General features: G+C 40.0%; 1 protein-coding gene across 1 annotated transcript; it reads right to left on the bottom strand.

Annotated features, from left to right (window-relative positions):
• Positions 1-12924: 12924 nt before the first annotated feature.
• Positions 12925-13854, bottom strand: OR1A1H (olfactory receptor family 1 subfamily A member 1H). The gene has a single exon (NM_001391646.1). It carries the CDS (start codon positions 13852-13854, stop codon positions 12925-12927), a length of 930 nt encoding a protein of 309 aa, NP_001378575.1.
• Positions 13855-17111: the final 3257 nt, after the last annotated feature.

Genomic DNA, 17111 nt, shown 5'->3' with positions numbered 1-17111 from the left:
AGATGAAGACGGAAGGAAAAGATATGAGAGAGGGAGATGGGTCAGGATTGGGAGTGGAGGAATGAAGAAATAATACGAGGACTTAGGGATGGATGGGATCGGAGGTGAGCAAGAGAGGTGAGAAGGAAAGGCAGAAATTATGGAAAGGACACAAGAGAATGGGAGAGGAGAAAGGATGAGAGAATTAGGAGTATCAAGCTAGATGGCTCAGGAATGCTGATGCGGTCGATGAGAAAAAGAGGAGTGAGTGAGGAGTGAGTGAGAGGTGAAAAAGAAGGATGAGGAGTGAGGAGGAAAAGAAGAATGAATATTTCTTCTTTTCATTCTCCATCAAGAATAAATATGAATGGGAGATGAGAATAAAATTCGTACTATAGAATCACTTCCTATTAGTCTGTGGCCATATAATAACTAACACCTTTGATGTTACAGTTGGGCCCCAGCCTTATTAGAAGGAAAAAAAGTTTAAGCTTTGCTGAAGGCATAATAAGGTAAAGTAGTCTGTATACTCCTCTTTTCCTTCCTCTGGCTAGGACAGGATCCTAGAAGGACAGAGAGTAGAACTGACAGATGGGGGAGAGGGACAGAAGATGCATCTGCTAATGATCATCCATAATGCCACTGGTCCATCAAAGTCATCAGCCTCCCTGCCTTTGGGGGCAGTGCTTGCCAATACAGTCTAAAGAACAAAGAAGTATGTCTCTTTCCTGATACTCTTGGGTTTCCAGACACTTCCAGGTTAAAGAGAATAAGCTTCCCTTAAAGGGCAAAATTCTTGTGAATGAAAATCAGGAACGTAGATTGCAACTACTGCTCTGTGACCTTAGAAATTTCCTTTCTATGTTTGGGCTTATTTTGAACTATACCATAAGGAACTGGGACAAGATCATCTCTCCACAGTTGTTCACTTTTAATGACCTTTGATTACAATAGTCTGGATGAACTTTTTCCTGGGGCTGAGCAAAAAACATTTTGAGAGCATCACCACCACCATTTCAACCACTCCATTTACCCCATGAGTGTTTAACACTGTCCCAATTAATCTTATCTGCTACCCCAGGAGATCCCCAGACCTTGGCCTTTCCTCCTCCTAAGCATTCATACCAAACCCTTAAGGATTTTTTCCTTGGAAATCGTTCCTGTGTCCTGTTTATCCTCCCAGACTGAAGGGCTTCTTTAACAAGTAGGCAAGCTGTATTCCCTTTGGGATTTCTGTCCTCAAATTTAAATACCTTTATTTTAAAATTATTTAGAAGTGTTATATCTGATAGCAGAAATATTCAAACAACGTTATTTTGTCAAGCAGAAAATAAAAATACAAATGTCCCTTCACAGCACCAAAAATACCATTATTGAGAGTTACCCTCTCTTAAGGATTTTATACTTATTTTTCCAGAGATTTGACACATATATGATATGCATATTTTACATCACTAGAACTATTACTGTTCTGTTTTATTTTTTATTTTTCTATGCATTATGCAATATAATCTTTTATATCAAAGGCTAAAATCATACTTTGTTTTAATGTTTGTACAGTATATCATTGTACACATAAACAATAATTTATTTAATCAACCTTCTATTTAAATAATTTGGCTTCTTTTCAATTGTTTTGCAATAACAAACAATGCTCAGATGAATATCTTTACAAAAGAATCTTTCCAGATTTCTGTAATTATTTGCCTAGGGTCTATTCCTAAGAATAACTTTATCAAATTAAAGGAAATAAAAATATAAATTTTGATATAGATGTTCACACACGCATATATATTGTCCTCTTACTTTCCGCAGCTTTGGCGCAAACTTGTATATCCAGTAGGTTGTGGTAGTGGCTATTAACCTACATCCCTGCTATCAAGTGTTATTATAAATAAAGGTCTTTAATTTTTACGATCTGAAGATTGAGAAAGGGCAATATTTTTATTTCAATTTTTATTTTACTTAACACTGCAATTAGATATCCTTTCACATATTTATTGGTCAATTGTATTTTTCCTTTTGGAATTGCATTTTGACAATTTTCGCTCTCTTTTCCATTAGACTGTTTGTTTGTTAGGAACTCAATTGTTGTGGATATCAGCTTTCTTTCATGTAGGTTGCAAATACTTTCTCTAACTTGCCATTTGCCTTTTAATTTGATGCATGTTTTGCCAAATAGACATGTGCCATTTTTAGGTGGTCAGATCTGTTTGCCCCTTCTTATAATGCTTTTTGACTTTGTGTCTTACTTTGAGTAGAAAAGACTTTTCCATCTGTATCAGGAAAGACAGGCCAGGCCATGTTGCGCTAATAAACAGCCCCTAAAGTCTCAGTGTTTTACAACAGCAAAGGTTAATTTCATATTCACATGGCCTCAATTACTTAAGAGCTGGATCTAAGAAGAGCTGTGTTTTATATTGTTCATCTTTTTTCTTATTGTGAGGACAAGAGGAATGACTTCCAAGCTCTTTACATGTCAGAGTGGAAACCAGGAGTCTACATTTTATTTTATTTGACAATTGCTTGTGGTGAACATTTATAGTCTTTCTGACTCTCTTTCCCCCTTTCTAACAGCTGCCAATTTCCATTTGGCATCATGGCGGTTCTGCCTCCATGGCTCCAGAGTGGAGTTGTCAGCATATCTAACTGGCCTGGCCACAGTGATGGTTCTATGTGGGTGTGTGACCTGTTACTTTAATGAGATTCTTTATACTAGCATTTCCCAGCTGAGTTTCCATGACAGAATTAAGCCATACACAAAATGATTTGAATGACTATTTTCACACCCATCTATGCCTTAGGTGATGGGTGTGCTGACTTTGGTCCTGCTTTGGACCCTGAAGCAGTCCATAGCCAGGCTCCAGCCCCTCTTAGACACCAGTCCTGCCCTCAGAGCGGCCAAACAGGAGACACACTTGTCTGAACCCTGAGGCAGGCCCTCTGACCTCAGTCTGACAGCAGATCCAGAGATCCTATAACTCAGCTCCAGACTCTCTCAGCTCCAGGCTGAGTTATTTGTATTATACACACACACACACACACACACACATATATATATATATATATATATGATCTCACTTATAGATGAAATCTAAAAAGTCAAACTTACAGAACCAGAGAGTAGAATGATGGTTTCCAGGGGCTGAGGGGTGAGGGAAATGGGGAATGTTGGTCAAAGGGTACAAACTTTCAGTCATAAGAGGAATGAGTTCTGGGGATCTAATGCAGCAGGGTCACTATAGTTAATAATAATGTATTGCATACTTGGGAAATAAAAGCTCTGGACACAAAAAAGTAGGAATAGAGAGAGAGATAGAGGGAGAGAGAGAGAGAGATAGAGATCATAGTCTTTTAATACCTAATCTCAGAAGCTATGCCCATCACTTTTACTATATTCTTTTTTTGGGATGTATAATCAACATATAACACTATATTAGTTTCAAGTGTACAATGTAATGATTTGATATTTATGTATGTTGTGAAATGATCATCAAAAAAGTCTGTAACCATCATAGACCAATTTGTACTAGCTCTATTGCATCCATAACAAAATATCAAAATTGTTTTGCACAGACAATGAGCAAAAACTGCATGTCTTGTAGCTGGAGTATGTTCAGAAGATGGAAACCTTGTCCTCAGATGACCTTGAGCTGCCTAGGAACCAAACGTTCCCTAACTATGGAACTCTGGTGAGAAAGCAGTGCAGGGAAGTGCATAAGAAGCAAGGAGTCCCTTGATTTTTAGCACACTGGACTTGGGAGACCCTTACATTCCCACCATCCAATCAACTTCCTCCAAGCTAGTGTTTTGCATAACTGCTCCCACTCCCAACCCCTTAAAAATCTGTCCTGCTTCAGCCTGGGGAGACAGATTTGAGCTTTGCCTCCTGTCTCCTTGCTGGTTGGCCATGCAATAAAGCTCTTTCTTTTCTCAAAAGCTAAGGCCATAATATTGGCTTGTATGCATGTCAGGCAGCGGGCCATTGCTCAGTAACAATTTCTGCTAAACAAAAAGAGACCACAGTTGTGTAACTACCTACCGGAGGCTCCACAGTGCCCAGTGGAGTGGTGGCCCTTATCGCTGACCCTAAGCAGCTACCTAGACTACTTTGTCTAGAGGCCTGGCTGGTTGGATTCCTGTTTCCCACTGCAGTGCTCCAGGCTCCCCAGTGCTTTCTTCACTTCTGTGAAAAGAAATTGCTTCTGGACCAAGATGTCTCTGGGTGAGTAACCTTAAGAAAGCTATTGTCTCTCTGGTTTGATCCTCTGGAAATACAAGCTTCACCTGCACTCTGGGGAATGCTGGTGGACTGAGTCCCAAATGTTGAGCCTGAACCCAGGATAATTAGAAACAGGATAAAAGGTTCACTCATGAGGTAGTCCTGATAATCCAGCTACTCCTGGAACCTCAGTTTGAATTATAACTTTATGAATCTGGTTCATGTCATATGTAGACTTGTACTGTGTGTTAAGGTTTTGTGTGGTGGTGTTAATTTAAACTGAATTGACTCTTTGGGGACTGAGTTTCTTGACTGTAACAAACTCCCTTATCAAATTAACTTTATGAGGGTCTTCTGACTCCAAAGAAAAGAGACACTGTTCCCTTTGATCCTTTGGGACATTCCCAGGTGAGTAGGGATTTTACAGAGGTGTGGGGACATCTGCCTGTGACATGCAATGGCCTCACAAGGATCCCCCTCCCCCCAAAGAATATACTTTACTGAACCTCTTCAGAGGTTGAATTTCATATGGAAAAAATTAGACAAAAGGCAACTTGGCTCCAACAAATGTCCTTACAAGAATGTGGATTCAATCTCTTAGGAATATCTTCTTTCAGATCTCATGAGGAATAAGGTCTGTATTTGAGGAATTGTTTAAACTAGGTATCATTGTTTTGTGCTTGCTAGGATTTGTATTCCTTCCTGTCAAGCTCTGCATTTGGTAGGTGTCTCATATCCTTAAACACATACCCCTAAAGCATACAATGACCATTCAACATAAAGGCCCAGTTCCCGGGACCCCTGAATATTTGCAATTCAGTGTGAAACAATTTCACTCCTCAAATCCAGATCTGTACGCCTAACCAGCAGGAAGTAAATAGAGCAGTGTCACCCCTAATCCCTCAAGAATGAGGAATGGACAAAGAAAAGTGGGGACTAAAACAGTCTTGGTACCCATTGACCCATCTGCCCCTCTAAAACATTTTGTAAGCTATTTTTTTTTCCAGAGAAGAGCCAGAGAGCATGACAGGGCAATGTCACATGCACAGAACTGCCATTGGTTTGCTCCTCTGTGTCTCTCCTGGAGCCATGCATGTTCCTGTAGGAGCCCAGTGCAGAGAGCATGCGCAGAAGATGGAATCACAGAGCATGCGCAGAAGATGGAAACTTGTCCTCAGATGACCTTGAACTGTGTCAGAACCAAAGTTTCCCTAACTGAGGAACTCAATGTGATGTGAAAGCAGCATGGAAAACCCAATGAGAAGAAGTCCCTTGATTTGTAGCACACTGGACTTGAGATATTTACACTCCCAGCATCCAATCAGATTCTGCCAAGCTAGCATTTTTTGTGACCACTCCCACTCCCAACTCCTTAAAATTCTGTCCCGCTTCAGCTCAGGGAGACAGGTTTAAGCCCTGCTTACTGTTTCCCTGCTGGTCAACCCTGCAGTCAAGCTCTTTCTTCTCTCAAAATCTGGTGCCATGGTATTAGCTTCTATGTGCATTGGGCAGCAAGCCCTTGCTTGGTAACATTTCTCTCTCCCTGCCATGCGAGGACACAGAGGGAAGGTCACCTTCTACAAGCCAGAAAGAGAGCTCTCACCAGACCCTGACCATGCTGGCATCCTGATTTCAGCCTTCCAGCATCCATAACTGTAAGAAAATAAATTTCTGTTGCTTAAATCACTCAGTCTGTAGCATTTTATTATGGAGGCCTGAGCCTACTAACACAATCTGTGAGTATTTCCTCATTGGGAATTGTGTTTTTTTCTCCAAGTTTATTGTGGAATAATTGGCAAATATACTTGCATATATTTAAGTGTGCAATGCGATGACTTGATATACATTGTGGAATGATTGTCAAGATCAAGATAATTAGCACATCCACCACCTCACAAAGTTAACTTTTTTTGGTGTGCAGTGAGAACCCTTAGGATATATTCTTAGCAAATTTCAAGTGTACAATACCATATTACTAACTTTAGTCATCAGGATGCACATTAGATTCTCAGATTCTAATCACCTTATAACTGAAAGTTTATACCCTTTGACCTACATTTCTCTATTAATCCCTCCCCCCAGTTCCTGGCAACTGCCATTCTATTCTGTCGCTATGAAATAGGCCTTTTGTTTTTGGATTCCACATACAAGTGTTACCATACAGAATTTGTCTTTGTCTGGCTTATTTCACTGAGCATAATGCCATCAAATTCCATTCATGTTGTCACAAGCAGTAGGTATTCCTTCTATATGGATGAATAATATTCCTTTGTGTATATATATATATATATACATTTTCTTTATCCAATGATTCACTGAAAGACACTAAAGTTGTTTCCCTATCTTGGCTATGGTGAATAAGTCTGGAGTGAACATGGGAGTGCAGATGTCTCTTCAAGATAGTGATTTCATTTCCTTCAGATATAGTCTCAAAAGTGGAATTGCTGGATCATATGGTAGTTCTATTTTTTACTTCTTATGGAACCTCCACACTGTTCTCCATAGTGGCTGCACCAATTTACTTTCCTACTAAGACTGCACAAAAGTTTTCTTTTCTCTGCCTCTTCACCAACACTTCCTATTTCTTGCCTTTTTGACAATAGCCATCCTAACAGGTGTGAGGTGATAGCTCATGGTTTTCATTTGCATTTCCCTGATGATTAGTGACGTTGAGCACCTTTTCATGTACCTGTTGGTCATTTGAATGTCTTCTTTAGAAAAATGTCTGTTCAGATCCTTTGCCCATTTTTTAAAGTGGATTATTTGCTGTTTTGTATTGTGTTGTACAAGTTCTTTATATATTTTGGAATTTAACCCCTTATTAGATATATGCTTTGCAAATATTTTCTCCTATTCCATAGGTTGCTTTTTAGTTTATTGATTGTTTCCTTTGCTCAGCAGGCACCTTTTAGTTTGAAGTATCTCCCTTGGCTGAGATTGACATTGGCATAGATTTCAGGGGGTTTTGGTGGCCAAAACTGTGGAGGCCCTGCAGGTGGCAGTGACAGCTAGAGTTATTAGGGTCCTTGATGTGAAGGCTGCTGGCATTCTCCTTCTCTCCTATTTTTCCCTTGGGGGAAAGCTCTAGCCAAGGGGATCCCTCTTGGCACCAGGTCTGGTGTGCTGCAGTCAGAGTGACAGCAGAGCTGGGGTTCTGGGATCAGGTGCACCTGCTGTGGTGATGGCGCTGTTGTCTGAGGTGCAAGCATGTGCAGATCTCCTGTGGATCTGGGGTCTGGTTTTCTGGGCTCACTGAAGTGACTCAGCCTCTGAGGAGAAGGGGAAATGCAGCAGCAATTTGGGCCCAGCTGGCAGGATGCAGCAAAAGCAAGCCCTGGAGATGGCAGGTCAAAGTCCCAACTCGTGCCCCAGGGGGCATGGATCGGAACAGCATCAGTGTGGCCCTGGTGATGGTGGCTCAAAGCCTAACTCAGGACCAAGGTGGTGGGACAGAGAGCTGTAGCAGTGCAGCCTAGTGATGGTGGGTCCATGGAAAGACTGAGGATCGAGGAGCCGGGGCACAGAACAACAGCAGCAGCATGGCCTCTGTGATGGAATGTCAAAGCCCTGACTCAGGACCCAGGGGTTAATGCACATAGGGCAGTGGCAGTGCTCCCTGGTGATGGCTGGTCAAAGCTTCTACTTAGGACTCAGGATGCAGTCACAGAGCAGTGCAGCTTGGCTTGGTGATTGTGGGTCAAAGCTGTGACTTTGGCTCAGGGGGCAGGGTTTAGAGCAGCAGCAGCTCCCTTCCTGTAGATGAGAAGGTGCTGTGGCTTTCTCAGACAGCAGGCACAGTAGTGACTGGGGCCCCGGGAGGCAGGTCTCACTGCAGCAACAGCTCCAGCCAGGGGGAGGAGATGCATTGGTAGGGAATCCTGGCTGCTGCATCAGATGAGTGCAGCATTGGTGAAGACTGTGGGGGCCCTTGGTAGCAAAGTCTGCAAATGTTCACAGGGGTGATGAGGCTTGCTGGGGTTCTCCCGCTCTCCTTTTCCCATGGGTAAAATCCTCAAGGAGATCCCTTTTGGCACTGAGCTGCTCTGGATGAGGCATGGGGCGATGAAGGTAAAATGTTCCCTACATTTTCCATGTGGCCATTCTCGGTTTTCAAGCTCCACAGGATTTCTGCTGCTTCTTTGTTGTAGTCCTGAGCTTTCCTGGAGCTACTTCCATCAGTTTGTAGTTATTTACTTATCGTTTTTATTGTTTTTTGGGGGAGATGAGCTTTGAGACCTCTTATCCTTGACATCTTGCTAATGTCATGGCCTCCTGAAATTGTTTTTTGAAGTCCTTTGCTTCTTTTTCCACTTGATTATTAATTTTTTATTGAGTTATAAAAACTCTTTATGTCTTGTGGATGTGATCCTTTGGCCATATATTTTGCAAATAATTCCACACAGTTTCCCAATTTGCCAATTTTCTTTCATCTTTGTTTTTGATGTCTTCCAACAATTGAAAGTTCAATTTTGCTAGGCTTTCAAATATATCCTGTTTAATAAACTCATGGGCAATACTCTTTGTTATTGTTTCCCCATGATCTCTGAACAACTTCTAGAGCTCCAATTAAATATGATCTTAATCTACCTTTATCAATATTTCCAACAATCTTCATTTTCCATCTTTTAAAAAATCTCTGTGCTACATTCTGGATAAGTTCTTCTAGTCTACATTCTTATCATGTAATTTTCTCCTCTGCTCTGCCCATTCTGCTGCCAAAACTAGTTGACTTTTTAAAGTTATTGTACATTTTATTTATGGAAATTCAATAGACTTTTTTAGAATCTTATTCCAAGTGTCTTTTCATAGTTTTTGTTCTAAAGTTCTAAAGTCTTTATGGGTCTGTTTTATTGTCTCTCTTTTCTACTAGTTTTTTTTTAAAGTTAATTTTTATTGAGTTTATGATAGTTTACAATCTTGTGAAATTTCAGTTGTACATTAGTGTTTGTCAGTCGTGTTGTAGGTGCACTCCTTCACCCTTTGTGCCCACTCACCATCCCCCCTTTCCCCTGGTAGCCACTAATCTGTTCTCTTCGTCCACATGTTTAAATTCCTCATATAAGTGGAGTCATACAGAGATTGTCGTTCTCTATCTGGCTTATTTCACTTAACATAATTCCCTCAAGGTCCATCCATGTTGTTGTGAATGGGATGATTTTATTTTTTTTATGGCTGAGTAGTATTCCATTGTATATATATATATACCATATCTTCTTCACTCAATCATCAATTCACACACTGAACAACAAAAAATCAAACAACCTGATCAAAAAATGGGCAGGAGACATGAACAGACATTTCTCCCAAGAAGATATATGGATGGCCAATAGGCACATGAAAAGATATTTGTCATCACTGATCATCAGGGAAATCAAAACTACACTAAGATATCACCTTACACCCATTAGAATGGCAAAAATAACCAAAACAAAAAGTAACAAATGTTGGAGAGGTTGTGGAGAAAAAGGATCCCTCTACTAGTTTTTAATCATGATGCTTTATTTCTTTGTGTGCCTGCTGTAATGGGCTGAATTGTGTCCTCCAAAAAAGATATACTGACATCCTAACCCCCAATACTTCAAAAAGTGACCTCATGAGGAAATAGGGTCATTGTAGATGTAATTAGTTAAGTTAGGATGAGGTCATACTGCAGTAGAGTAGGCTTCTAATCCAATATGACCAGTGTCCCTGTAAGAACACAGTTGTATGGAGACACAGACACACAGGGAAATTCCACGTGATGAAGAAGGCAGAGATTGGAATTGTGGGGTTTTAATGGAGAAATAGACAACAATACAATAATATTAAGGAATTCTAATGCACCTCTTTCAACAATGGACAGATCATCCAGACAGACAATCTCCAAAGATACTTTGGACTTGAACCATACTTTAGACCAAGTAGACATAATAGAAATATACAGACCTTTCCATCCAGCAGCAGCAGAATACACGTTATTCTCAATTGCACATGGAAAATTCTCCAGGACAGATCGTATGATTGGTCACAAGACAAGTCTTAGTAAATTTAAAATGATTGAAATCATACAAAGTGTGTTTTCTGAACACAATGATATGAAACTAGAAATGAATAACAAAAGAAAAGCTGGAAAATTCACAAATATGTGGAAGGTAAATAACACACTTCTGAACAACTGAAGAATCAAATAAGGAATCCAAAGGGAAATCAAAAAAGTATTTGAAACAAACAAAAATGGAAGCACAACATATCAGAATCTATGGGATGCTGCCAAAGCCATTCAATGTGAGAAGTTTATAGCAATAAACACCTACATTAAGAAAAAAATAAAGATATCAAGTAGTAACATAACTTGACACCTCATGAAACTAAAAAAGGAAAACAAATTAAGCTCAAAGTTAGCAAAAGGAAGGAAATAACAAAGAGCAGAGCAGAAATAGACAAAAATAGAAGCAAAAAAAACACAACAACAACAAAAGAAAAGGCCAATGAAAGTAAGAGTCAGTTTTTTGAAAAGACAAACGATAAAACAATAAAGATGGGGAGAAAAGGAAAAAGAAACAAGTGAAAATCATTTTAATAGTATACCTATTTAACCCAATATTCCAAATTACTATTATTTCAACATGCAATAAGTATTTTAAAACAATATTGAAATATTTTATAATATTTAAAACCCAGATTGTAATTTGCACTTACAATACATTTGAGTTAGTCTAGTCCATTTTAAGAGTTCTATAGCCACCGTGGCTAGAGGTTAAATATTTGGGGTAGCTCTGGGTTCAGATCCTGACACTGATTGAACAGTCATAAAAGCCCCTATATTTGGATTTTACTGACTCATGGGCAGTGACCAATGGCCTAACCATATGATCAGGTAGTAGGATGACAGAAACCTAGCTTACTAAAGGGATGCCCATATGGGGCATGGCCCTATGGAAATCACTACGGGAATTTGAGGGGTGCTTTAAAGTAGGACACATTGATGCCCGTCAGAAGAACTCCTTTCCAGGTTTCAAAAGTGGTTGGAATTATAAGCAGATATCCCCATGTCCATGTCCTCACTTTAGAGGGCCACCTGGATCCATGAAATGAGTGGACATGGGGTACTGCAGCAATGCAGAAATGGGCTGAATCTGGAAGTACTCCTCTTGCACCCAGTGAAGCACAAAATCCCAGTATGAACTATTCTCTCTGCCAGCATAAGAGACAGAGATGGAAGATGGCTATGTGGCAGATTCTCTGTGGGGAAGGCCCTAATCCTGACTGACAAGTGAGACTGATGCTGGTAGTGCTGGGGAGCTACAAATGGGTCTTAACAGGAATAGACACTGACTCTAGACTAGGCATTGCTTACCTGATGGTAGATGCAAATGCTGAGTGCTATAAAAGAACTGGAAGAGAAGCTATGGTACCATTTTGGATGGCTGACAATTGTTTCTTCAGACCAAGGAACACACTTTTCAACCTATAACGTCCCACAATGGGCAGAGGGATAGCTTCCTCAGAGTAGTAGTTTGAGAGAGAATTGGAATGGGCAACTAAAATATTGGTTATCTAAAATGGTGGGAGATAGGGGCTGGCCCCGTGGCCGAGTGGTTAAATTTGCGTTCTCCGCTTCTCGGCCCAGGGTTTCACCAGTTCGGATCCTGGGTGTGAACATGTCACTGCTCACTAGGCCATGTTGAGGCAGCATCCCACATACCTCAACTAGAAGGACCCACAACTAAAATATACAACTATCTTCTTGGGGGATTTCGGGAGAAAAAGTAGAAACAAAACAAAAAAAGAAGATTGGCAACAGTTGTTAGCTCAGGTGCCAATCTTTAAAAATAAAACAAAATGGCGGGAGATAAAGCCATGTAGGGTTGGCTTACAGGCCCTCATGAGTGTGTGCTCACACCCAATATGAACATGAATGAGGCCAAAGGAGTATCCCCACTGGATGGTTTTCTGCTTTTCCAGTGGATCTGGGGAATAGGATGTGGGGAATGTTGCTGGTATGACTATGCAATTCTTGCCAAGGAAGGAGTACACTGGTATAATGACTATACTTTTCTTTCTTTCTCACATTACCTTGATTTTTTTTTCCACCTACTTGAGGCCATGGTCACAGGACCAGTGCCCCAAGTACAAGGCCTGGATGCAAGGATAATTCCTATGCAAGAAACTATAACTACGTTTTTGAATCTTAAGTCAGAATTCCTAAGGCCTGATAGGGTGGATTGTACTTTGACTCCATCTGGCATAGTTGGTTGCATAGTGGTCAGGATACCTCAGTAATTCTGTACCTATGTAACCTTACCTTATTTGAATAGAAGTGGACTGAGGTGTGGGGACTTGCTAGACCAGTACTGCTGCCTGCAATCTGGACCAGCACAGTGGATTAACCTAATGTCCCTTCCAAAGGTGGAAAAGTTAGAGTATAACAGGAGGAATATTGGCTAAAGGTAAGAAAATGAATAAAAAACCAAGAGAAATCCACTCTTACATTAACACTTTGAAAGAGGCTCAGAGCAAAAGATGATATTGCCTCTTAGCTCAATTATACCAGATGCCTGAAATGGTGAGCCATATATTGCTGACACCGGTTAAGCTTTTGGACCTGATAAGAGTGAATGGAAGCCTGCAGACCTGAGTGGCTTTGCCCTGGGAGATCAAAGGTGGTTTCTTGGAGGGGAAGGATATTGGGTTGGATTTTCAAATGCATCCTAATTTGTGAGCAAAATCTCCAAAGTATGAGGTTATGAGGAGATTCTCTTGCTGAAGAGCTTCCCCAGGGCAGCCTTCATGTCCCGGTTTCTCAGACTATAGACGAAAGGATTTAACATTGGGGTCACTGCGATGTACATCACAGTTATCACAGCATCCTTTAGGCTGTAACTAGTCAGAGGGCGGAAATACATACCCATGACTGTCCCATAATACAAAGAAACAACTGTGAGGTGGGAACCACAGGTAGAGAAGGCTTTGAACACACCTTTGGTGGATGGAACCCGTAAGACAGTGGAAAAGACTCGAACATAGGAGATGATGATGCATAGTAATGGCAAGGAGAAAACCCCAAACCCTAGGTACATCATCTTCACATTGAAGCTGATGTCGGAACAGGATAGCTTGAACAAAGAGGCCATGTCACAATAGAAGTTGGCCACTCTCTGGTTTCCACAGAAGGACAGCTGAGCTGTGAGTAGAGTGTGTGGGAGTGCATTGGCATTTCCAACCACCCAGGACCCAACAACTAGTAGGACACAGAACAGTGGGCTCATAATTGTTGTGTAATGAAGCGGGCGGCTGATGGCCACAGCACGATCATATGCCATTGCTGCCAAGATATAGCTATCTATGTTAGCCATGCCAATCATAAAATACATCTGTGTTAGGCATCCTTCAAAGGAGATGGCTTTGGTGTCCAAGAGATGGCTGGTAAGCATCTTAGGGAGTGTTACAGAGGAGAAGAAGATGTCTACCAAAGAGAGGTTGGCAAGGAGAAAATACATGGGGTTGTGAAGGCGAATGTCAGAGTGAATGGCCAAGATGATGAGCAGGTTACCAATCAGTGTGATGGGATAAATGAACAGGAAAAGGATGAAGAAGAAATCTTCCTGTTCCTGTTGACCAGTAACTCCTAGGAGGATGAAATCCATGTCAGAGGACTGGTTGTCTTCTCTCATGGACCCTTCAGCAGAAAAGGGGAGAATAAAGTAGAATTATTAGTGAAATGTTATGTGTAATGATCATCCTAAACCACCACTTTGACTAGTGAGGCAGCTGTGTCTATACCTGGATTTACTAAATCTAGAGATAATTAATACGTTGGGGGGAAAATCACTGTTGTTCAGTGGGACTAATTGACAATTAACCCTGGACACTCATGTTTTACAAGTGACAATCTTGAATCACAGATGCCCCACCTCCCCAACCCCAGAACCATCACCCAAACTCCTGTAGTTTAATCATTTAATGAATAAAGTTCATTTTCTGCGTGGTAAAAACTTTGTTAGGCATCATAGAAAAATCATAAATATGTGAACAATATAGTTTATTCATATAGGACATAGTCTCTGCTCTCAAGGACCTCAGAACTTAATGGAGAAGCCTGAATCACACACTAATTTTATTACACGTGAAAAGGAAAGGACAGTATTTTGGGGTCTTTGAAAATACACTCTAGTGCAAAGGATGGTCAGTACAAGGAGAACCTTGGATAATTAGAAATGGTCCCACTGACCAAACTCAGAATAAGCCCAGAGCCAGGAGATAACAAGCATCTATGCTGGTATTAGAAGACTGTAAATCACAAAGACCATTGGGGTTAGTTTGTAGCAATACGAGATCAGTGTTTAAAGTAGACATTCACCACCTTCTGGATAAGTTTTGTCTCTATTCAAAACTATTAAATATACGTAATCATAATGTTTTTCTCTAACATCTCACCCAAATCCACTCTTCAACCTTGTCTTCCCTTTCTTTATTCTTTCCTTTGGTGACTCATCCAACTGTATCATGACTTCAACTGCTTCTTAGTGGACTCTCAGGTCTCTATCTGTAGGCTTGATCTGGTTTCTCATATTTCCACATTCAGTCATCTTGGCAACATGTCTGGCCTCATACTCTGCTTATCCCACCTAAGTAGACTGTTATCTTTTTTGAAGAAGAGAACCATATCTTGTTTATTTTTACCTCGCTTACAGAAATTATTGGGAATATTGTTCATTTTTTGCACTAGTAAGTTTGAACTCAACAGTTTGAGCATACCCATGTTTATTTCATGGGTTCCTCACATGTGGGATGCTACCAAGTACTATCACTCATGTTATCCCTCACCTCCACATGTGATCTTATTAATTCTTAATTTTGAATAATTCATACATAAGTTTTGTACTTATTGTCTCAGTGCTTTATCTTTGACTACCATCACTTTCTGCCTGAAATATTGTAAGGTTCTCTTAACTGTTTTGCTATTGGTTCCCTCCTTTCATCCACCTTGACTCTGAAGCATCCTAATTGTGGCAGAGACTAATAGCATCTCACTCAAATCCACTTTGATCTCTTCTTCCTGGACACGCAACTAGACTACATTTCCCAGGCTCCCTTGTACTGAGGTTTGGTCATGAGACTGAGTTCTAGCCAATCCATCCATGTGTTGCAATTCTGGGCTTCTTCCAAATTCACTTTCCCCCTGGGCAAGGAGGATGCAAATGGCCAGGAGGTTAAATGGGGTGATGGAGTCACACAGTGGAATGAGCCTGTGTCCTTAGTTCTCTACAACCAGGAGGCCACCAGCACCAAAGACACTCACTAGAACTGTTACATCAGAGAGAAATAAACTTTACTCTGTTTATACACTTGCACATTTTACATTTATTTGTTACTGGGGTCCAAGATATCCTAAGCAATTCACTAATTTTTCTAAAGAGACCTCTACTCAATGATTCAATCTATAATGAGTTTAACCACTAATTTTCAGTGTCTCCTACAGTACTGTTGAGAATGATATGCTAACACGGGGGAAACAGGTAAAATTATCTTTTCCCTAAATATGATGTGCTTCATCTCTGCACCTAAATGAATTTGGTTTTCTCTCTTAAATGCCCTTTCCCATATCATATATACATAGAATCATAATGTCTCAGAGTGAGAGGGGTTCAGTAGAACTGGAGGGCTCACAGACCATGGTTAGCTCATATGGTAGAGATAGATAATATTTTAGAGGTGGGGCTCTTGGCAACATGGCAGACTCAGCAGATGTTGACAGGTCCCATTACTATTAAAACACATAGAAAGTCTATATAAATTGTTAAAGAAAAAGAAAAAACATGTGACAAACCTAAAAGAAAGAAATGGTGTTATGTAGGAATGAGAAAGATAAAGAAAACTCAAGAGCAAGTGTTGTAGCCCAGAGCTGATGCTATGGTGGCTCCCAGGAGATGTGGCCACAGATCCACAGGAAGCAGGGAGTTTATATTTAGTCTTCTGCATAAAGCACTTGAAGCCTTGTCTTATTATGAAAAGAGCACTAGAAGAATTTTTTTCCATATAATAATTGAAAAGGAAAAATCAAAATAAATAGAATTCAAGAATATGATTGTCTCCAAAGGAATTCCAAGAAACTCTTTAGAAGAAGTAAGAGGTTTCAGCAAGTTTGTCTGATATAAGCCATTGTTAAAAAAATCAATACTGTTGTTATATTTAAGTAAAAATAAATTGTAAAATATAATTTAAGGAATACTTCCTATTCCCTATTGCAAGAGAAATTTAAGGAATCTAGAAATAATTCTAACAAATGAGGTCCAAGACTATTCAAAAATTATGAAACTTTACTGAATGACGAAAGGAATACCTACAAAATATGGAGATAAGGAAAGTTAATGGAGACTCAATATTGTAAAAATGTCAATTCTTCTCCAATTAATTTAGGAATTCATTCCAAATTAAATTCTTTTAAACATGTAACTTAGTAAACACATCCAAAAATTTAATAGAAGAACAAAGAACCAAGAAGAGTTAAGACTATTTGAATTAAAAGACAAAGGAGAGAGGAATGGTCCCATAAAGTACGAAAATGATTTACTCTGGTCCTTCATACAATTGCTTAGTACTGTCATAGGGACTGACAAACACATCTATGTAACAGACTAGAGAGCCTAGAAACAGACCAAGTATTTATCATAAATTGGTACATGACCTGGGCTGTTTTAGAAACAGGCAGGGAACAGTACGATTGACTGTTTGGTAAAGAGTACTGGGACAATTGGATACCCATACATAAAAATAATTCCCAATGACTTAATTGTGAAAAGCAAAGCTTTGGAAACTTTAGAACAAAATATGTTTATGATATTAGGGTAGGAAGTAATTTCTTAATCTAGCACAAAATGCACACAGAGAAAATGTAAAATTTGACTACTTGAAAAATAAAACATTTCCA

Source organism: Equus caballus, chromosome 11, assembly GCF_041296265.1.
Source record: "Equus caballus isolate H_3958 breed thoroughbred chromosome 11, TB-T2T, whole genome shotgun sequence".
In the NCBI taxonomy this organism is placed as follows: domain Eukaryota; kingdom Metazoa; phylum Chordata; class Mammalia; order Perissodactyla; family Equidae; genus Equus; species Equus caballus.
Note: the sequence above shows the minus strand (reverse complement) of the source record. Positions and strands in the feature narration are given on the sequence as shown.